This window comes from Morus notabilis, unplaced genomic scaffold (genome assembly GCF_000414095.1).
Source record: "Morus notabilis unplaced genomic scaffold, ASM41409v2 Scaffold78, whole genome shotgun sequence".
Lineage (NCBI taxonomy): Eukaryota > Viridiplantae > Streptophyta > Magnoliopsida > Rosales > Moraceae > Morus > Morus notabilis.
In genome coordinates this window covers 1,971,315-1,994,559 of record NW_010367622.1, presented here as the reverse complement: position 1 = coordinate 1,994,559, position 23,245 = coordinate 1,971,315, and the positions used below count along the sequence as shown (strand labels likewise).

The 23,245-nt window shown below is 39.3% G+C and overlaps 1 protein-coding gene across 1 annotated transcript; it reads right to left on the bottom strand.

The window, feature by feature from the left end:
• Positions 1-10,548: 10,548 nt before the first annotated feature.
• LOC21412425 (14 kDa zinc-binding protein) lies at positions 10,549-21,618 on the bottom strand. The gene is made up of 5 exons (XM_024175406.1): positions 21,414-21,618; positions 21,270-21,327; positions 19,991-20,080; positions 11,077-11,194; positions 10,549-10,974 (listed from the first exon to the last, which is right to left on the bottom strand). The coding sequence occupies exons 1-5, from the start codon at positions 21,572-21,574 to the stop codon at positions 10,907-10,909; spliced, it is 495 nt and encodes a 164-aa protein (XP_024031174.1). The 5' UTR covers positions 21,575-21,618; the 3' UTR covers positions 10,549-10,906.
• Between the last annotated feature and the right edge of the window lie 1,627 nt (positions 21,619-23,245).

Below are 23,245 nucleotides of genomic sequence, written 5' to 3'. Positions count from 1 at the left end.
TAGTCAAATACATCTATAAACCATTATTTTGACAATTTGAATCATTGCGTGCATCCTCTTCCCTCACAGCCCCAAAGGCTCAACACTCAAATGGTCCAACTCCCACCTTCATCAATTGACTCATTTCAGGAGATGACCAGGGTGTTCTTGGAGAACTTGTCGGCCAATATTTACATGGGCATGACACCTGAGGAGCTCTACATGATCATTTAAGAACCTATAATGAATCGCTCCGTAATTACATCAAGCAGTTCAAGAATACAGTCGCTCAAATTCCTTATTGCCATGATACAGTCGCCTTATTCACTCTAAAAAAGGAATTGTTGCTAGACTTAGCCTTTCTGAGAGAAATCTGCCATAGGCAACCGAGGACCGTCGTTGAAGCAATAGCAAGAGCTCAGGGAGTGATTCAGATGGAGGAACAATAGAGAACAACCAGAGTCGAGCAGCACAACCACAGTTGTAGAGCTTCCAACCTGTCAGCTGCAGGAAAAAGCACCGATTGATTGGAGCGACTCGGTCGATCCAAAAGCCACGCATACGACCAACTAGCACCTTGAAGAAATGAGAGATGCCTCCTTACACCGCCCAAGTATACATTGGATATTGAGCCAGAGTAGCTCGTCATGCAACTCCAAGGCACATCGATCAATACTGAGCGCAGGAACATCGATCAATACTGTGAGTTCCACTGTGATTATGGGCACCTAATGACCGATTGCAAGGCACTCTACCTTGTGGTCTAAGAACTTCTGAAGAGAGGACACCGTAAGGAGTTCCTAAGCAAGAAGGGGCGACGCACCTACAAACTAAACAAAGATGATCAGCATGAAAAGATGAGGGCAAAGTCATATACCCTCTCCGCCACCAACCAAGAAGACCGTTAAAATGATCATCAATGGATTCATCATGTCGGGTGATACCTGCTCACCCACCAGAAAAAACGTGAGGAAGGTATCAACAGCCTCAACCAGTTATGTACCAAGAGATTCTGTGTAGGATCACCTCATATCCTTGCGGGAGAAAGAAGCCATCGAGCTATACTTTACCAATCACCGATTGCCAAGTCGGTCAAATTCTAGTGGACAATGGGAGCTGATCTGTGAACATTCTCTTCCTTTCAACTCTCAAGGAGATGGGAATAGACGAATCTAAAATGCAGAAGGCCTCAACAACCATCAGGTTCAATGGGGAATCGACTCAAGCAGTTGGGAAAGTCTAACTCCCTGTTTTCGTTAGAGTAGAGAGTAGACTGACCACATTCATAGTTATGGACAGTCCATCCTTGAATTCATTCTCTCAAAGCAGTCCCATCAATCTACCATTAATTAGGTCATCCTCTTCCCCACCAAGCGAGGAATCTGAGAGATTCGAGGAGATTAAGCAGCCGCACGAGGGTGCTACCTTACGACCCTCAAGCTTAAGGAGAAAGGATTACAACAATTACAGAAGACGTACGAATCAGGGAAGGAGCTGACTCATCACTAACCCGAGATAGAAGAGCTCGAAGAAGTATCAGTCGACCCGAATCACCCTGATCGATGAGTCAGTGTAGGATCACGAATCGATCACGAGGTACGATCTAAATTGATCAAGTTTCTTATTGTCAACAAAGCTGCTTTGGAAGTCATAGGATCACGACTCAATCCGGAAGTCATATGCCACAAGCTCAATGTGGATCTAAACCATAAACCGGTCCATCAAAAGCGAAAGAAATTTGGGACGTATTGCAACTAAATCGTCAACGAGGAGGTAAAGTGACTCCTTGACGCTGGTTTCATACAAGAGGCCCATTATCCGGAGTGGCTCGTTAACGTGGTGGTGGTCAAGAAGAAAAATGGCAAGTGGCGAGTTTGTATCCACTTCACCGATCTCAACAAGGTGTGCCCCAAGGACAATTTCCCACTTCCGCATATAAATTGACTAGTGGACATGACTGCTGGCCATCAGTTGTTATCATTTATTGATGCCTTTTCATAATACAATTAGATCCTTATGCATTCAAAGGAATAAGAAAAGACCACTTTCATAACAGATTTGGGCATATACTGCTACAAGGTCATGCCATTCTGACTGAAGAACATCGGCACTACCTATCAACGACTGGTCAAGAAAGTATTTGAAGCTCTCGTCAGCAAGACCATGGAGGTATAGATCGATGAAATGCTTGTCAAGTCGCTTCAAGCGATCGATCACATAGTGGTACAACAAGCGAGTCAATCTAACCAAGTGTACCTTCAGAGCTACATCTGAAAAATTCCTCGGGTACCTTGTAACGTATCTTGGAATAGAAGCTAACCTAGATCAAATTCAGATGATCCTCACCATGCCCTCTCCACAGAACAAGAAGGACATCTAAAAGTTGGCCGGTCAAGTCACCGCTCGAATCGATTCATCCCAAAGTCATCCAACCAGTGCTTGTAATTTTTCAAACTCTTCAAAGATAACAAAACCTTTTCATGGGATGATACAAGTAAAGTTGCTTTTTCAGGAAGAAAAGAAGTTTTTAACGACTCCTCTATTACTCACGAAACCGGTCGACGGTGAGTCGCTCCAGCTTTACCTATCGGTTTTTGACACAGTGGTCAATGCTGCATTGGTCCCTGAAGAAAGGAAGAAACAACAACCCATCTATTACATCAATAGAATATAGGTCGACGCTTATACTCGATAACCACTAGTCAAAACGTTTGCCTTAGTGCTCGTTATAGCTGCCGTAAACTCTGACGTTATTTTCAATGTCATCCCATCATTCTACTGGCTATCCTCTATACCTACTGGTCGAATTAGGCGAATTTGACATCACTTACCAGAACAGAATAACTCTCAAGTCACAGGTCTTCGCAGATTTCCTAGTAGAACTACCCTTGTAGCAGAATTGACTGCTGAATAGCTCTCTGCTCCAAGGGAGTAGATCTTACAATTCGACGGATCTTCAAACAATCTCTGCTCCACGAGGTAGTAGTATCGAAGGTCATCAAGCAATCATTTCACCAGGGCTTCAAAGCCTCCAACAACGAGGCTAAATACAAGGCAATAGTCATCGGGCTATGACTCGGCAAAGCACTTGGAGCATCGTGACTCCTCGTGAAGAGCGATTCACAACTCGTGGTCAATCAGATCAGTGGATTTCGATTCTTCACAAAACCTTTTAAGATGTTCATGTACCTTTTAAAAGGGGACATCCACCTCACGTACACCGGCCATAAAGCCTAAATGTAACAACCTGACTTTTGAACCACTACTTAGCATTCATAAAGCATAATTAACTCATCTTAAACTTTTACTTAGTTTTAATCATATCCTTGGTTACTAAAATTTGAGGGAAATTTTTTTTAAACATAAAATTTCTTTTCTCATATTCTTTGAAATCTTCTCATTAACTATGCGGTGAAATAAACTACTTAATCAAATTAATAACCTAGTTGAATCCATACTTCACTATGTAGATTATATAATAGATACAATATTTACTCGGGTAATCACGACTCTAAAATTATAAAATTTCAAACTATCCATATTTAATATGTCAAAATACTATAGATAATGAACACTATTGGATCTTTTAAAAAAATATTAAAAGGATAAAATTTATGATCACCACATTAATAAATTATATTTAACTCTCTAATTAGTAAAAACTTAAACTTATTGAAGTATATAACATATCATTAATAGGATCTTTATAACCTAACAATTATAAACATTTCATCATTACTTAATTTCAATTTTAAAAATAATTATACAATCTTAGTGTGGAAATTATTTGTGTAATGGTATCCATAACCATGCCTCCATCACCTTGTACCGCCTAGCCAATCCATCAAAACACATAAGGTACGTGATTTTACTCGATTACCTATAGCATGAACAACCTAGTAAATGAAAGCTCAACGAGTATAAATACCATCACAAAATATTTGCACATATTAACTCCTATAAATATGCATGACCATTCATGCTTAATTATGGAAATGTATTTTATTACTTTGGGGCCCTATGTTAGTACCAAGTGCGCGCGACCATGAATAGTCAGGGGAGCAACCCAAACATTTAGTCTAACTCTCCCAAGGTTCTAATTAATTCTATTATTAATCTCCTATTAGAGGTCAAAGGATAATTAACCTCCTATTAATCACATTATTTAATATCTAATTAATTCTCAACTTATTATTCTTGAGTGATTTAATTTAGAATTTAATTCTAAATTCCTATTTTACCCTCAGTATCTCGTAGAATTATAAAGACAACACGGGAATTCATGAACCTATAATATCAAGATCTAATAAAATTAATAATTAATCAAACTCTTTAATTAATTAATTAATTCTATTAGTTTCAAAGTTACTCCACTATAAACTTGGAATTGCACTCTTGATAACATAGACATCTATTTACATCTGTGAAACGTCCATTTGAGATAACCATTTCATATAGATTGATCATTCATTAATAATTTATAATTAGAGCTAAGTGAAATTCGTGAACCTCTCTAACTACTTCTTTCTCCTTGAGTGTCATTGATTTTCTAATGAATAGTGATTTATAAAATAAATTCATGAACTAGAGTGCCCCTACTAATCGAAGTACCAAATCAACACTGCAAAGAGAATTATTTATCTACTTCTTTCTCAAGAAGGAATGGGTTACATCTCATAATATCAACATTTTCGGCTACCTATTTTATCATATCTCCAAGATACAAGGAATATGATTTAGTATTCTCGAAATCCATACTGAGTCAAAAGACACGAATCCATAAATAGGAGTATGTTAATAACTCAGGATAAGATCATTCTATATATGACTATCGGTAGACTCAATTAGAGTTTCTATATGTAATGAAAATTATCAAAAATTCATATTGTGTCTTGTTCCACTCCTATATAATCTCATTATAGAAAATACACTCATTTGATATCTCTCCATATCAACGATGCGGATAAGCTCTTTCCATTCTTAATAGGAATGACATGTATTAATAATGTTCTAATTAGCAATTGCATCTCCGACAAATGATGTTCGAGTAGTCTTGAAGTTTTTGTACAAGAATATCTTTACGAGGTTTGGAATCCCTTGAGCCGTAATTAGTGATTCATGAACTCATTTTTACAACAAGGTGTTCAATGCACTCTTGACAAAGTATGGTGTGATGCATAAACTGATGGCCAAGATGTATCTAATTAGGAAATTAAGCAAATCTTGGAGAAAACGGTGCACACCAACCGAAAGGATGGGTCAATTTTATGGGCTTATCGCACGGCCTTTAAGACACCAATCAAAATGTTCCCATACAGGCTTTTGTTTTGGAAGGCGTGGGTGAACAACACTTGCTCCAACTCAATGAATTGGAGGAATTTCGGAATGAAGTCTATGAGAGTGCTAAAATCTACAAAGAACAGATTAAGAAGTGGCACAACAAGCAAATTTTGAATAGAGAGTTCACTCCGGGTTAGCAGGTTCTTCCTTCAATTCTCGTTTGAAGCTATTCCCGAGAAAGTTGAAAGTAAAGGTGGTCTGGGCCATTCAAAATCAATCACGTTTTCATGTTTGGCACTCTTGAACATGAGGGAGATGTTGGAAGAACATTTTGAGTTTATGGACAAAGGCTCAAGCCTTAATTTAGTGGAGAAGAGAGTCATGTTGAGACCATTTCCCTTGTAGGCCGGAATTGAGAAGAAAAAGGCCACGTCTATCTAGGGACGTTCAATCAAGCGCCTTTTGGGAGGTAGCCAAAGTTTTAAAGCTTTAATTTCACTTTTTGCTTATTTGTTATTTGTTTTACTTTAAGTTCTTATAGAACACTTTTTGGCTATTTTTGAGTAATGTTTTCTTTAATTTTTAGAATTTTAGGGATTGGAAGCATATGAAGAATTTTCGATTTACGTGTATTTTTTGTGAGAGAAAATACTGTAGCGAATCATGAGCCATGATTCAAATCATGGTTTGAATCCTCCAACCAAACATCAATGCTTAAGGAGTTGGAATTTATTTTCAAGTTTGGTGGGGCTGCAGCGGATTAAAAGCCCGCTGTAGCGGTCGTGGAAAAGCAACACTGGGTAGAGGAGAAAGAGTTACAGGCTGCAGCAGGCTCAAAATTCCAGAGAGCCCAAAAAAGTAACAGGCTGCAGCAGGAGTCCAATCCGCTGCAGCGGTCACGACAACACCTCCGCAACAATCAGAGGCACACTACAACGCCAATTAGGCCCGCTGTGGTGCGCAAGCAAATTTTAAAGAGAAAACGGTTACAGGCTGCAGCGGGAGCCCAACCCGTTCCGCAGTTACAATAGAAAAACCTTAATCTAGGGTTCGACGCTTCTGTGCATAAGAGACCTGTTACAACGCTGCAGTGAGATCTGCACACTTAAAAGACAACCCAACATCAAAGTGCTTCATTCTTTCACCCCCAACTCAACGCTACTCGACTTCTCTCGACCTAAGTCACTCCTAATCACTAAAAATTCAACATCCAAATCTAAAAAATCACCCTAAATCTTCACTTTCTCACTGATTTTCACCTTCATCTCCGCCGAAAATTCTTCATAACCACTACATATACACCCCACGCCATTCTTCTTCAAGACTGACACTCTATCTCTCCAATCACGCTCAACAGCGCTCCACCTTGAGGGCTTCCCTTCCCCACTCGGATTTAGCACATCAAGTAAGTTACTCCTCAAGATTTGTTAGATTTTGGGTAGGAGCTTAGGTTTGTGCTTTGCTTGAAGAAATTTGAATTTGGCTGTGCATTGTGGAATTTTTATTGGCTTGTGGAAGATTAGTGATTGTTGCACCCTTTTTTATGGGGAATAGTTGTGAGTTTGATATTTTTTTGGTTTTTTGTGATTTGGTAATTTGTAATTTCGTTGATCGTGTTGGTGGATTGCTTTGCAATTTCCTTGTGAGGTGTTTGTTTTCTTAGTAAAGTGTGTTAATAGCATCCTTGCGGTGTCGTGTTGGCCTTGTTTTGGTTGTGTGGTTATTTGGCAATCAATTTGAAAATGCTGGTAAAAGGAAGTGTTGCACCATGGTCGAACACTTAGGCCATCCTTTGAGTCGTATACGTCGAGAGCTCCAGAAGTCAAGGGCTGATTTCTAATGTCGAGAGCTAACAGCTAAGGAGATGTTTTTAGGTTGAGTAGAGCTCCTAAAGACAAGGCATTCAAGTCGAGCAGTCCTTATAAGCCTTTGAATGTTTTGGCGTCGAGAAGTCTACAGGATCATATTCAAAATCCAAATCCCGCCAAATTAGAAATGGATAAACCTCATCAAATATCCGAATTGAAACTGGAAGATCAGATGATAATCAATAAAAATAATTCCCTAGATTCGGATATTCAAATAAAAGTATATTTCAAAAATCTCTTAATTAAAAGAGATAAAGGGATCATTATCAGAAAATTAGGGATAAGAGTTTTTGTATTCAGGAGAGCTTATAAATAAAGATTGAACTCCTCATTTGATTTTTTACGCATTATTTTCCTACTGAGAGAGAAACTGTAATTCTGAGAATTAATGCATCCACAAGTGAACGTAAGCAAAATATTTTTATCGAACCACTATAAATTTGTGTCTTCTTTATTATTTGCATTTAATTATTCAATCAATTCGTGAGAATTACTACGCGAGTGTTTTCAGAAAGATTAGATCTCGAGTTGACGAATTTTCACCATTAACAACAGAAAAGAAGGAGGCTAAGAACAAGAAAAAGGGAGAAAGCTCACAAGGCCGCTGAGGAATATGTGTGACAAATTTGTTTCCCAAGCCGGCGTGGATTAGTTATAATAAGTATACCAAGAACCGGCCGGTATTGGGGAATATTAATCGGGAGCAGGGCTGGGGCGGGATCAGTGCTTTAACCGTTGTGAGGGAATTTTATGCCAATGTTGCTTTTAGCACGGGTAGCAAGACGAAGGTGAGGGGTAAAACCATAAAATTTGATGCCGAAGCAATTAATAGCCACGTGTCAAATATTCCAGTTCCATATTTTGGGTGCAATTTTTGTAGACAGACATATGGCATCCCCATAAAAGGAAGCTGTCACAAACAGTTAATATTTCGAATGTATAGACCCTAAAGTGAAAATTCTTCAATTTACTTGAGCCTATAAATCTAAATTTTTATTTTTTATTTATGATTAATATCATTTTAATTAATGAGATTATTTAATTAAAAAGTTAAATTATAAAGATAAATAAAAATTTATACTCACGTACTCTAAAAATATTTATTATTTTTTCTTCACTTAAAAATGACGAGGCATTTCTGAGTAAAAATGTGGTCTACAAACGGCTCACTCTTGTCTCTTCATTGACAACCAGTTGTGGGGTATTTGCCTGTCAATTGTAATGGTGTTTGTAATATCAGTTAAATCAAAAGAAATCTGAATGGTTTTACGTTTAAGATTTTTCCAGTACGTTATGAAGAAAAAAATTACAAATTAAAAATTAAAAAAAAAAAAAAAACTAGTGATAAAGCTCTACGCCAAACTGGCAGATCTGTATTAGTGTCTTTCAGTTGTGGACGAGATTAAGGACTTATTATTCTTTTGAAATAAAACTCAAAAAAAGTTTAAACTCATGTTATAATTTTTTTTAAGTTTATGTTCGTTTATAAAATTTAATTTTGAACTTGAGTTTAATTCAAGTTTTAACTTGCGTTTTGGGCTAAAATTTAAGTTCAAGTTTTCCCTTCAACTCAAGTTCTTAAACTAAAATTCAAGTTAATGAATAATATTTTTTCTATTTTTAAAAATGTCATAACTTTTTTGTTTTAATTCCAATTGAGATGATTTATTTTTCTATGCGTTCACAACGAAAAGACAAATAAAATCCCACCTATATACCCTATTAAAATTTTTCATCACCATTGAGTTTTTATTAAAATATTATCTAAATACAAATTTAAGTTTTGACCAACTCAAACACAAACTCAAATAGATTCTCAATTCAAATCATAACTCAAATGTGCAAATCCAAACACAAACTCAAGTTACAACTTCAACTTAAATTCAACTCAAGATCTACATTCAAGTCACCATAACTAAAAAATACAACCGAACAAGATATAAATGTTCAAAAACATACAATTACGTATTCTTTTTTTCTCCTCACATGTCAAAGCAAATTTAAAGGACTTTTCTAAATACAGTAATACACCTTGGTGTGAAGAAAAATATACATACGCACACGCGCGCGAGATGTCTCCTAATATAGTTACAAAGTGTGGGATTATGACTGGAAAGACAGGTGAGGTTACTTTACACTAGTTATAGGGATGGATGAAAATGTCCACGAATTTATCAACATCTCCATGACGTTATCCATATTGTAAAGTCTTAACATAGATAAGGGAGATGCGGAAACAAATGTATTGCTCAAATTAAGATCTCGTAAAATCTTAACATAGATAATGGGGATATAAAAACAAATGTATTACTCAGATTAAGATTAGAACCTACCTAATACTTTTATACATGATGTTCTCCAACCTACTAGGAAGTCTATTACGTTTAGTAGTTAAATTTTATGTATTATATTATATCATTGTATTTAATTTAATTTGTAATGAGTATGTAATATTATAATGACATCATTATCCATATGTAATTATGATAGTTTTCTATGTCACACACATCTCATATTTCGATTAAAATATATTATTTTGTTATTAAATTTGTTAAAGTTTGATTGTTTTAGCATTTTGTATAATTTCAACAAATATTTTTAAAGTTTTCTTAAAATATTCATTTTTGTCCTCACAATATCCATCGCTACCGACTTTTTCATTAATATTATCTGTAAATCAAAACCTCGAGACATCAATTTTTTTCGTCCTTGGTTATAGGCAACAAAGGCTCAATGGTGTTTTAAATAGACTGAATACTTGGACTAGAGCTACCAGGAGGGGGAACTCTTATTGCGATTTGTGAGGGATATTCTATAGTCAAATTCTGCAAGCTCAAATAGAGAAGGTTTTCGGTAGTGTAGATAGAATGCCTGCTCGGAAAGTTGATGAGTCTTTTGAAGGTTCGTTCATTCTATTAAAAAGACTTAAAACTTTTTTCACATTTTGTTGAAGGGTGTCTCGTGGTATTCAAAAAAATAATAATAAAATAAATAAATAAATAAATAAAAGGCCTTGAGACCTCCACAATTAGCCAACTTTTCTTGAGGGAGCAGTAATTTCTCTCACCCAGAGTGTAGCATATATAGAAGACAAAAAACTCATTGAATTAACTTCATCTTGTTTAAGTAGACTCCCCAAGGAATAAGCATTATTATGCATTAAAAAGAGTTGTAGTTGGTTCAACAGAAACCCAAAGAAAGCGGAATCTATATTCCTGTATTTCAAAGCCTACCATCATCTCCATCTCCATCTCCATTCAAAACATTTGACGACATGACTAACCCGAACCCCCTAATGCTGCAAAGTCCACTCAGAACATAACAAATAGCTCCAATTCCATCCAAAGCATGACAAATGTTACGAAGCAGTTTACCACACTAATTTAAGCATTTATGGATGAGCCTCCAAGGAAACCTACCATTTTAGGGAACTCGAAACTATTGGTTATTCACTAGGTAGATTGGTTTGAGCATTTACAATACTAAACGCAGCAACAATGGAAAGGGTCACTGTCCAGTATCTACCTTCATATGTAACACAGCCAAGGTCATCAGAGAAAGTCCAGTTTATTGTTAATACTGGTGTCGGTATGGTTAAATGAAATACAAGCTTAGCATTCCATTGAAAGCACATTTCAGATAATTTTATGCAGCATGCCCGTTTATAGTAACTGCAGACAAGCTTATAGTATTTGATAATTATTCAATAAGAGCAGGGGAGTCAGTTTACTCCGCAAACATATCTATCCCGATGGCCCAGCGTCCAAGCAGAATTCAGATTACCCAGGGGGCCAGTTCATTTGCCTTCCTCCAAGGAGGTGGACATGAATATGATAAACAGATTGACCTGCAAAAATATAATATAGTAGTCCTATTAACTATATGTTTAAGATAACCAATTAGTAGTAAGACCGCAAAAAAGTATTGTCCCAACAGAGAGAATACGAACATCCATTTGGACCATCGTTGATCACAATTCTGAAGCCATCATCCAGGCCTTCTTGTTTAGCAACTAGCTTAGCTGTGTAAAGAAGTCGGCCAAGAATGTCCAAGTGCCTCTCCTCAGCCTAGTAAGAAAAGTTCATTATATGCAAAGGTTAAAATTACCCCATTCAAATAAAGTAAATAATAATAATAATAGTAATAATAAATAAACAAATAAAGGAAATAAAAACTCAAGAAAAACTTTATATTTTAAAAGATACTCAATACAAAGGAAGAGGACAAGGAGTCCTCGAGACAAAAACGCGAACAACAAAATAGAAAAACAAAAATAGTCTCAAAAATCAACAATCAATACATCCCACAATTTAAAATAATCAGCGTGAATGGAAAGTGTTATAAACCCATTAGGTAGACCTCACCCTTGCAAAATCAACTTGCAAGGGGAGGGAACCCAAGGGCTTATAAACTCACTATTTGTCTTATAATCATTCCCTGTGGGACTTTGGGTATCTAACATTCCACCACGCTTTGCAATCGCCGTCCCTAGTGGCCCATCTTCCCAGCTAGGTGACTTTGCGGATCCCGCCTTCTATCAGGTAGCAGCCCTGCCAAGGTAGCCCCATCTATAGGAAACGGTTACAGAACAGTAGCCCTTACTACGTCCGATCCCATACTTGATATTGTGATTTTGTAAAATTCCACCACGCCTGGGCCCAAATCAACGGCAGTCCACATTATCGACATTGACCCGGCAGTATTCCTTTCCTCATTGACAGCCTCACTCGACTATCAGTATCAATGCTTTGACGGCTTCACCAACATATCTTAATCCAGCATATAAAGCAACCTTTAACTCGAACCAACCCTAGCAAAACCGACTTGCAAGGGGAGAGAACCCAAGGGCTTATAAACCCACTATTTGTCTTATAATCATTCCATATAGGACTTTCACTATCTAACAGAAAACCTTTGAATTCTTTGCCTGAAGCTGCCCAAAGCGAAGCTGAAAATTTGGCTTTTTCATACAAATCCTCAATTCCCATTTTTGTCTTCGAACACACGAGCATTTTTCTCCAACCACAGAATTCTCATAATAGAGATTAGCACACACCTCGAAAAGGACCTTCGCTTTCTTACTTGAGCCAAAACTGGTCATCACTATTTACAATGAGCAGGAAACACCCAAGTAATCCCAGCCTCCATAAATAGTCGTTGCCTTAGTGCTCTAGCAACAGGACAGTGAAAAGGATGTGGTCTAATGATCACTAAAATAATCATAGATATCAATTGTCCTTCATGCAGTAGAGAAAATGAAAGCACTGCTTTTTCTTTTTCATTCAAATATTAAAATAAAAAAAATGGAGGTATGATATAGTAATAAATAGAGGCCACGCATTGCTCTAGTTCAAAGAAACGTTGATGAAAAACTAGATTAGAATTTTGAAATTAAATTCCTATGGTTGTCTATTAGGATATATTTTGTCATTAGTATTTAATTTTGAATTTACGGTTATGATTGTTAGTTAGTATTATTTAGAACTAGTCATGTTTAAGTTTTTGTTAGTTTAGATCTCCATAAGCACGCTAGTGATTGCAACTTCAATTCAGAGAATTGGTGATTGATTAACAAATATTGAGTTTGTAGTTTTATCCTCTTGAGTTCCTGTTGTTTTAATACTTCATTAAAGAATATTTACGTTCTGATTAAAATACTCAATTTTGAATGGTATTTTGGTTAATTTAACATCCAAAGAAACTAAACTCAAGGAAATCCCTAACCAATAATTCCAGATTGTTTCCCCCTTAATTAGTCCATCATATTGCCAATTTGCCACAGAATTTCTAAAACTTCTTGCTCAATCAAATAGTTTTTACACTTTACAACTTCCATCCTTCTTTACTTTATACTCTTTAAAACATCTCAAACTGCACAGCCCCCATATCAAATTGAACATGGCTAAATTTAATTAGTTGAGAAAATTGTCGTTCTCTCTCAGGTCGCAAGAATCTGATAAGCCCTTACTCAGGCAAGTGTACATTAGGAGGAATAAAGGCTTAGGAAGGGGCGGGGTCTGGTCGGGATGAAGTTGTTTTCAGCTTACAGTGGGAACTTGTAGTATTAGTAGTTTACTTACTTAGAAAGCTGGTGAGAGGGGAATGTGTGAGGAATGTATAAAAGGAGAGGGGTGAGGAATAGAAAGGGGTTATCGGGAATAATCAGGGAATTGTACAAATCTTGGAAACATTCCAAGAAAGGGGAGGTAGCAGACCCTTGAAGATCTGCGGGCTGGTGTACATGTCCTGTTGCTAATAAAATTCTTCAATTGATTCTTTCTTTTCTTCTCTCGATTCTTTCCATTTGTCCCTATCTAGATTTTGTCTCCAAGTTCGGTTCAGCTCTTATCATTTGGTATCAGAGCAAATTTTTTTCTCTGGGGGATAATGGTGGCCAGGAAAACCAAGGAGAAGTTCGAGGCGATGGAGAAGGAGATCCAACAAGTTAGGGCTTCGGTGGAAAAAGAAATTGGTGAGGTAAGGGCTGAAATCAACCATAATGTGGCTGACGTGAACCAGAATGTGTCAGATCTGCGCTGACTGGTGGAGGAGTAGCTGCGTCTGTTAACCGCGGTGGCGACGACGATTCCACTGGCGGAAGGTTCACGGTCGGGAGCCGCGAGGGTTCGGGAAGAGGAAGTTGGGTTGGCCTAAGGTGCAAACCGCGAAATCACGGGTCGAACGGAGGACGACGGAGAAATCGCGCGTGTTAGGGCTCGGGTCGTGAACGGAATCTATCCCGATTTCAACCGCGACGGCCGAAATGGCCGACCTAGGGATGGCGAGACCGGCGACAGAGAACGAAGTCTCCGTGAAGGGCGGTGCAGCGATTACCGAGTCGGAGGAATTTCCAAGGATGCTCGGGACTGGCGCGAACGCCGAAATGGTGAAGGGGGAGGAGGAAACCGCATGGGAAATGGAGGACCTAGGCTGAGGATGGATGGCCGATACGAGGGAGGCCGATTCGGAAATGGTGGCAGAGACAGTAGGCGCCGTTGGGAAGAAAACGAGGATGGGGACTCCATGGATTTCCTGGGTAACTATGGGGAGCCATGGGGAGGTGAGGAATTTTCACCGGTTCGGCGGAAACAGTTGGATTGCCCGCTATTCAGTGGGATAGATCCGGATGGCTGGTTGTTTAGGATGAACCAATATTTTTCCATTAAAGTTTTCTGAGAAGGAGAAGCTAATTACGGCGGGAATTGCCTTGGAAGATGCATTATCGTGGTTCCAATGGCAAAATCAACGGCGACCTTTCATCACTTGGATCGACTTCAAGGTGGCTCTCTTACAACGCTTCCGTTCGTCACAGGAAGGGAACTTGTGTGAGCGTTTTTTGGCGCTTAAGCAAACTGGAACGGTGGCTGAGTATTGACGGAATTTCGAGGTATCGGCTGCCCCTTTACAAGAGGTACCGGAGGAAATCCTTTAAGGAATTTTTGTGAATGGATTGAGGGCTGACATCCGGGCTGAATTGCGTTTACTTGCCGGAGGGGCTCTCCAAAATCATGGACATGGTGCAGAGGATTGAAGAGAAAAATCTGTTGCTGCGAAAGGAGATGAGAGGGCCTCGGGTTTGGCGTCCTCCAGCGGCGGGGTTCACAGCCAATCCATCTGTGGGAGCCACATCGAACCAGCCCCAAGGCAACCCGAATCAGCCCCAAGGCAACCCTAATGTTGAGAGGCCGAGAAGGGATTTTCCATTTCGAAAATTGTCCGATTCGGAGTGGCAAGAGAAGAGGAATAGGGGGCTTTGCTTTCGTTGTCACGAAAAGTTTTCGGTCGGGCATCGCTGTAAAAAAAGGGAGTTGCGAATTATGTTAGTTAGCGATGAGGATGACTGGGGAAAACCAGGAAATTGAGTTGGAAGAGGCAAAGGGGGAGCCGGAAGAGTTGCTACAGACTGAGGTGATTGAGTTGTCGTTGAATTCCGTAATTGAAGGCATTTTTGTGAATGGATTGAGGGCTGACATCCGGGCTGAATTGTGTTTACTAAAGCCGGAGGGGCTCTCCGAAATCATGGACATGGCGTGAGAAAAATCTGTTGCTGCGAAAGGAGATGAGAGGGCCTCGGGTTTGGCGTCCTCCAGCGGCGGGGTTCACAGCCAATCCATCTGTGGGAGCCACATCGAACCAGCCCCAAGGCAACCCGAATCAGCCCCAAGGCAACCCTAATGTTGAGAGGCCGAGAAAGGATTTTCCGTTTCGAAAATTGTCCGATTCGGAGTGGCAAGAGAAGAGGAATAGGGGGCTTTGCTTTCGTTGTCACGAAAAGTTTTCGGTCGGGCATCGCTGTAAAAAAAGGGAGTTGCGAATTATGTTAGTTAGCGATGAGGATGACTGGGGAAAACCAGGAAATTGAGTTGGAAGAGGCAAAGGGGGAGCCGGAAGAGTTGCTACAGACTGAGGTGATTGAGTTGTCGTTGAATTCCGTAATAGGGCTGACCACACCAAAGACCATGAAGATAAAGGGGGAGATTGGCCACCGCGAGGTAATTGTTTTAATAGATTCCAGCACTACGCACAATTTTATTTCCCTTACATTGGTTTCCGATTTATCATTGCCCATAACTCCTACAACCGGTTTTGGTGTCCAAACGGGCACGGGAGAGTCGGTACAAGGACAGGGATTATGTAAAGAAGTGGCGTTGACCATGCAAAACCTAACTATAATCGAGAACTTTTTGCTGCTGGAGTTGGGAGGAATATATGTGATTTTAGGAATGCAATGGCTTGAGACTTTGGGGAGTATGCATGTCAATTGGAAGACTCAAGTCATGAGATTCAAGGTGCATGGGGAAAGTGTAATGTTGAAAGGGGATGCTAGTCTTATGAGATCGTTAATTTCCCTTAAAGCCATGATGCGCACCATTCGTCATGAAGGCCAGGGAATTTACTTGGAGATGAGCCAATTGGGGGTGGAGCAAAACCTTGGCAACGTAGAGGAAGGCAATGAGCAGCTCCGGTTGTTATTGGCTTATTGCACAAACATGTGGCTGTTCTGGACATGCCAGCCGGGTTACCCCCACACAGGGTGAGGGATCATCGCATAATCCTTGAGGAAGGCACTGGGCCGATTAGTGTTCGACCCTACCGGTACCCACATTTTCAAAAAAATGAAATCGAAAAGCTAGTAAAAGAGATGTTGGCAGTTGGAATCATACAACCAAGTACGAGTCCTTTCTCCAACCCGGTCTTGTTGGTTAAGAAGAAGGATGGCAGTTGGAGGTTTTGTGTGGATTATCGGGCGCTAAACAAAGCCACGGTCCCGGATAAATTTCCAATTCCGGTGATCAAGGAGTTGCTAGACGAGTTGTGTGGCGCCACCATTTTCACCAAGTTGGACTTGAAATCGAGTTATCACCAAATTCGCATGTGTGACGCGGACGTACCAAAGACTGCTTTTCGCACCCCCGAGGGACACTATGAGTTCCTCGTTATGCCTTTCGGATTGACAAATGCGCCGGCCACATTTCAATCCTTGATGAATGAGGTGTTAAAGCCATTCTTACGTCACTTTGTGTTGGTCTTCTTTTGATGATATCTTGATTTACAGCCGTTCTTGGGAGGACCATTTAGGGCATTTGGACAGGGTCCTCTTGGTCTTGCAAAACAACCAATTGTATGTTAACCAAAAGAAATGTCTCTTCGCACAGGAACGGCTAGAATACTTGGGGCATATTGTCTCTAAGGAGGGAGTTTCAACGGATGCCAGCAAGATACAAGCCATGTTGGATTGGCCAACTCCGCGATCCATCAAGGAGTTACGGGGATTCTTGGGCCTTACAGGATATTACCGCCGCTTTGTGGAAGGGTATGGACGCATTTCGTGGCCCTTGACGCAACAACTTCAGAAAGACGCTTTTCATTGGAATTCTAAGGCCGAGGATGCTTTTCAACGCTTAAAAAAGGCTATGACTAAGATTCCTGTGCTGGCTTTGCCGGATTTCTCTCAACCCTTTGTGTTGGAGTCTGACGCTTCGGGGTTTGGCATAGGAGCGGTCTTGATGCAACAGCAGCGTCCCATTGCTTATTTTAGCCAAGTTCTTTCGGCCCGCGCTCGTGCCAAGTCGGTCTATGAGCGTGAATTGATGGCAATTGTGTTAGCCATTCAGAAGTGGCGGCCTTATTTGTTGGGAAGACGTTTTGTGGTGCGCACTGATCAGAAAAGTTTGAAGTTTCTCTTGGAACAGCGTTTGGTGAGTGTGGAGCATCAAAGGTGGTTATGTAAATTGCTTGGCTATGATTTTGAGATTCAATATAAGCCGGGAACGGAAAATAAGGTGGCAAATGCCCTTTCGAGGCAGCAGATGGGCCTGATTTTAATGGTCATGACTACTCCGATGGTGCTTGATATTGAGGAGTTACAGCGGCAGGTTAGATCGAACTCCGGGCTCAGCAAAATAGTGACGGAGTTAATGGCTGGAAATCTTCTTTGACGGGGTATTCCCTTCATCGGGGGCATTTATTATACAAGGATAGGTTGGTCGTTCCTCCACAATCTCATCTTATTCCAACCTTGTTATGGGAATTTCATAGTAGTAAGATTGGCGGCCATTCGGGGGTTCTCAAGACTTACAAGCGGTTGGCCAGGGAGTTCTTTTGGAAGGGGATGCGACGGAATGTTGAGTCTTTTGTGGCTGCCTGTGCCGTATGCCAGCAACACAAGTCGTCCACCTTGTCTCCAGCGGGTTTGCTGCAGCCTGTTAGGAACCCAAAAATCTGAACTTCATTAACAACACTAAAAATGAAAAATTACAGGATAGATGGGCGGTTTCGAGGACCCCCGACCTCCAAAATAGTGCATAGCACTAGACACTCTACAAATCTCATCCTCCCCCTCATTAGCCACTAGACTCTTATTTATACTACTAAAACACTACTAAAAAACAACTACTAACTATCAGGTTCCTAACATCTGCCCATTCCAAATCATGTGTGGGATGACATTTCCATGGATTTCATTGAAGGTCTTCCCAAATCCGCCGGCTGCAATTCAATTTTGGTTGTCGTTGACCGTCTTAGCAAGTATGGTCACTTCATTGGCCTTAAACATCCGTTTTCGGCCAATATAGTGGCTGCTTCTTTTGTCCACGACATAGTGCATCTTCATGGTTTTCTGCAGAGTATAATTTCCGATCGTGACAAGGTTTTTATGAGCCATTTCTGGAAGGAACTTTTCCGGTTGCAGGGTACCACTTTGTGTAGGAGTACAGCGTATCATCCGCAAACGGATAGGCAAACCCGCTGTTTGGAGGCTTACTTGCGTTGTTTTGTTTCCTGCCACCCTCGGCAGTGGTTTACACACCTTCCGTGGGCAGAATATTGGTACAATACGAGCTTTCATGTTTCGGCCGCCATGATGCCTTTCAAGGCTCTCTATGGTCGAGATCCTCCGCGGTTGGTGCCTTATGAGGTTGGATCTACAGCTACATCAGAGTTGGAGCAGCAATTATGTGATCGCGACGTGCTTTTGGCTGAATTGAAGGACCATTTGGGCCGCGCTCAACAGTCCATGAGGGACCACGCCAACAAGAAGCGCCGTTCCGTGACTTTTGAGGTTGGAGACATGGTTTATTTGAAACTTCAGCCGTACCGTCATCGTGCGCTAGCTCGGGTAGTAAATGAAAAGCTTGCGCCTCGCTATTATGGTCCGTTTCAGGTCCTTGCTCGAGTTGGTCCCATGGCGTACAGGCTGCAACTTCCCTCTCATGCTCGGATTCACCCGGTCCTCCATGTTTCGCGATTGAAGAAGGCTCTTGGCTCGGTGGATATTCCTCAATCTTTACCTTCCAATTTGTTGGAGGATTTGACGTTGCAAGTTGAACCGGACCAGGTTCTGGATACACATTTCTCCCCTGTCACTGGTTCTTTGGAGGTTTTGATCAAATGGTGCCATCTTCCAGACTTTGAGTCTTCCTGGGAGCTGTTTGAGGATATGCAGCGCCAGTTTCCTGCCTTCCACCTTGAGGACAAGGTGACTTTTTTAAGGGGGGGTGTAATTGATAAGCCCTTACTCGGCAAGTGTACATTAGGAGGAATAAAGGCTTAGGAAGGGGCGGGGTCTGGTCGGGATGAAGTTGTTTTCAGCTTACAGTGGGAACTTATAGTATTAGTAGTTTACTTACTTAGAAAGCTGGTGAGAGGGGAATGTGTGAGGAATGTATAAAAGGGGAGGGGTGAGGAATAGAAAGGGATTATCGGGAATAATCAGGGAATTGTACAAATCTTGGAAACATTCCAAGAAAGGGAAGGTAGCAGACCCTCGAAGATCTACGGGCTGGTGTACATGTCCTGTTGCTAATAAAATTCTTCAATTGATTCTTTCTTTTCTTCTCTCGATTCTTTCCATTTGTCTATCTAGATTTTGTCTCCAAGTTCGGTTCAGCTCTTATCAGAATCATGAAATGGTAGAAATCTGTCTTGTTCAAGATCTAAAATATGAATGAATTGTAAAGTAAATTCTGCTTCCTAGTCGGTTTTGGCTTCAAACCCCAACTTTTTGCATCAAAATTCTACATGCAAATTTTACGTACTTTCCTTTTTACAAATTGTGACATCACTGCCTTAGCCATTAGACAAATATGCTGCCCGAAAATCTCCAAATACTTTTGATATTTTGGTCTGAAAGAAACCATAAATCCCTTCAAGATTTCAGGAGGTTTGCTCTTTTTTGCAAGTAATACTTGACATACCTAACTAAATATCAAAGTAGAAGCCATAAGCTTCACATCCCACAGCGCAAGCCACAAAAAACCATCATTTTGTCAATTCCTTTTAACTAGTTTACAAATTAACCCAGCAAAGAAAACCAACAAATTATTCCCATGAATTTTTACGACAAGCAAACATCTATGAAGTACCTTGGAAAGTCCAGTTAAGCCATCCTTAACTTTTGGAATGATCAAAATGTGTGTGGGAGCTTGAGGAGAAATGTCTCTAAAAGCAAGGATCTGTTTCAAATAAATAAATAAATAAATAAAATTACACTAGTTATCTATCTCTGTTGAATAAAATAGTCATATCATGACAAGAAATAAAAAGAACTACTAGGAGCTAGTATGTAAGGATCAATTAATATTAGAGTATTAGTACACAAATCATAGACAAAAGACAAGAAACAAAGAAACACATCTTGCAAGTTATAACATTGGTCAAAGACAATTAATTATTAATTCCATTAATTAGCCATACCAGACCACTCCAAAGCCATCAGAATTCCATGAAACACATTTTGTAAAGATATATACTTCCTAAACACATTTGAAAGTATGATAGACCTTATAGCATTAGAGAGAAATTCACTCAATAATTTACAAGCATCATTTTCACCAGATCACTAGTTGGCTTGACCTTGACATGTGGGCGTTCTAGTTTCTGAGAAAGCTAAAAGCACCTATTTTTACTAAAATGCGCTTCTCTCGGTTTATTATGCGTCTGGCTGCGTCGAAAAAGCAGTTCTCCAGCATAATTAAACCGATTATAAAGATTTTAGGATAACCACATCCTTGTATACTACCGACAAAACTGATTTCACGCACAAAGATACTTACTATACACTAACGAAATGTCCAGAGGTCTAACTCTTGAACACAAATTGCATAGGAAGGAATGTGAAAATTGTCAAGCTCACTAGCCTACATTATACGATCTGTTAGCCAGTTTAAAATCCAGAGCTATTCCTTTCAAATAAATTGAAGTATACATACGAAATAGGATTCTTCATCCAATCTAACTATAACTTTACCATCTTTTCTGGGTTATACGAACTTTTATGCTGAATTATACCCATTGAATCACCTAACTACAGAGAACCATAATGTCAGCTACTTGGGTAAATTTAGTGCAAAACATCTACCTCCGAAGTCCAAACAAAATTTGACCTTATCCATTTCAACTTTCGCTTTCAACATGTTTGATCTAGAAGTCAAAATGCATTACTCAGAAGGTACAATGCCGCCGAAAAAAAAATCCGTTCAATCATAAGCCAAACGAAGGAGATATCCCATGGAAATTTACTCAAATAAGAAACCTAACATAAATAAACAGACTGAGACAAAAAAAAAAAAAAAAAAAAAAAAAAAAAAAAAAAAAGAAAGAAAGAGGATGGTAGATTAAACTTAAGAAGCAACTAGGCAGCACCTTATCATCCTCAAAAACCACTTTCGCAGGTATTTCCTTGTTGATGATTTTATCAAATCTGCAAATTTGAATGGATTATAAAAACTATATATAAAATAAACAAACAATGATAATTGAAAGGGGGGAGGGGAATTGGTGTCTTACATGGTGGGAGAATCGGAGGGAACGGCAGAAAGAGCAGCCTCTTTCTCGGAGGAAGCCATGGGAGTGAGGATCGGAGGTTCGGAAGGGAAGACGGTGGAGAAGTGAGAGCTTATGACTCCAAGTCGGCTGCTTCTAGTTTTATGATGGATTTTGGGTTCCATTACTACCAGAACTCATCTCACACCTCCATTTCTCACCTCGATTCCTGTATTACCCAACTGGATGCAGCCACGTGGGATTCTTGTCATTTTGCATTTAGAAAGTCTTTTTTTATCGCGAGTCGTACACAATATTGATTAGGGCTGGATTTTTGTTTACTATTGGGTTGGAGTTATAATTGAATTGACATAATTAATATAAATAATAAATTAATTGGATTATGGTTAATTTAATTTCTTAACACAAAGTGATATATAAATTGATATGATTAATTATATATATTATTTGTAATTTAATAGTTTGTGATATAATATAAAAATTTACATGACATATTGAATACAAATAATGTTAATTTTAATATTTATAGGTAAAATTTATTTATTTTTTAAAAAAAAAGATAAATTAACTAATAAATATGTTAAGCATGTCTTGACCGTATTAAATAAGTTATTATTATTTATTTATTTATTTAATATGTTAATTTAAACGAGTTATACGGGCTGATACAATTAACACGTTTAATAAATGGATTGCGTTTGGGTTGATATTTTTACACGTTTAATAAACAGGTAGTGTTTGGGTTGATATTTTTTTACACGATTAAAAAACGGGTTGACACGAACATGACCCACGAATACGAATTGACACCCTTAATATTATTGATTAGTTAAGAGAGAGAGTGAGAAGGTACTTTGAGAGTAGAGGTTGGCCGGACTCCGGCATCGCCTCCAAGCGCGTTGCTAGATTCCCGGCCGTGAATTTTGGTCCTCCGACTCGTCTCAGCGTGGGCTTTTCATTGGTGGTGGTGTTATACGATGTGGTGGCTCTGTTTGGACAGATCTGAATCGGTTAAGAGCTTGGAAGCCGAATTGACGATCTCATTTCTCAGGAGAGTTTTCTGCTTTGTGGTTGTGATCTCTTCATTGGCTGTCTACCTCGATGGTCCTTTAGCTGGACACCCTTCATCAGAGGTTTCTACTGGCAGTGGTTGGAGGTTTTTTTCTTTTTGTAACTTTTATGTTTGTAATAAGGTTGGTGGTTTATCCACTCAACCCTCATCTAGTTTTTTGTTTTTTGTTAGATTTAGGTGTTCGGCTTAATGATGATAGGGTGGTCATTTTTCAGAAATTCTTCGGTACATCTACCATTGTTCGCCCTATCAATAGAGCTATCGACAAAAGCAGCAAAGTTACGAGAATGCCCCGATATAACCGTTTATCAGCCCGTTTAGTTCACTAATTCGAGTTTTTAATTCAAGTTGAGATTTGACTTTATGTGAGAGCTTTTTACTATAATAAAGAAATTAGATGTGACTGTTTCTGAGAGTATTTTATTATAGCAAAATTTGAATTCTAAACTCGAATCGGTAAAATGAACGAAGCCTATAATATTAGCAGGTGTTGGGTAACCGGTTAGAAAAAAGTGGGCCTAGTTGAAGACAAAAAATTATTTTGGTGTTCCACATAAGAAGAAATAGGCCCCACGCACAGAAAAAGAAAAAGAAAAAGAAAAAGAAAAAGAAAAAGAAAAAAGCTGCATTTGTGGATAAAAACGTAAATTACATTTTTATAGCTTCTTTTTCTTCTAATGGAAAAATGTAATATATATGTAAATATATTTATTATGACTACACCCACAATTTATTTTATTTACATCTCGTATATGAATCCTAG

Excerpts from the sequence above, each read along its gene's own strand:
- LOC21412425 (XM_024175406.1), bottom strand. The coding sequence starts at position 21,574 with ATGGAACCCAAAATCCATCATAAAACTAGAAGCAGCCGACTTGGAGTC. Across the intron at positions 20,081-21,269 it reads TGGTTTTTGAGGATGATAAG|ATCCTTGCTTTTAGAGACAT; the intron begins GTGCTGCCTAGT and ends TATTTGAAACAG. Across the intron at positions 11,195-19,990 it reads GCTTAACTGGACTTTCCAAG|GCTGAGGAGAGGCACTTGGA; the intron begins GTACTTCATAGA and ends TTTTCTTACTAG.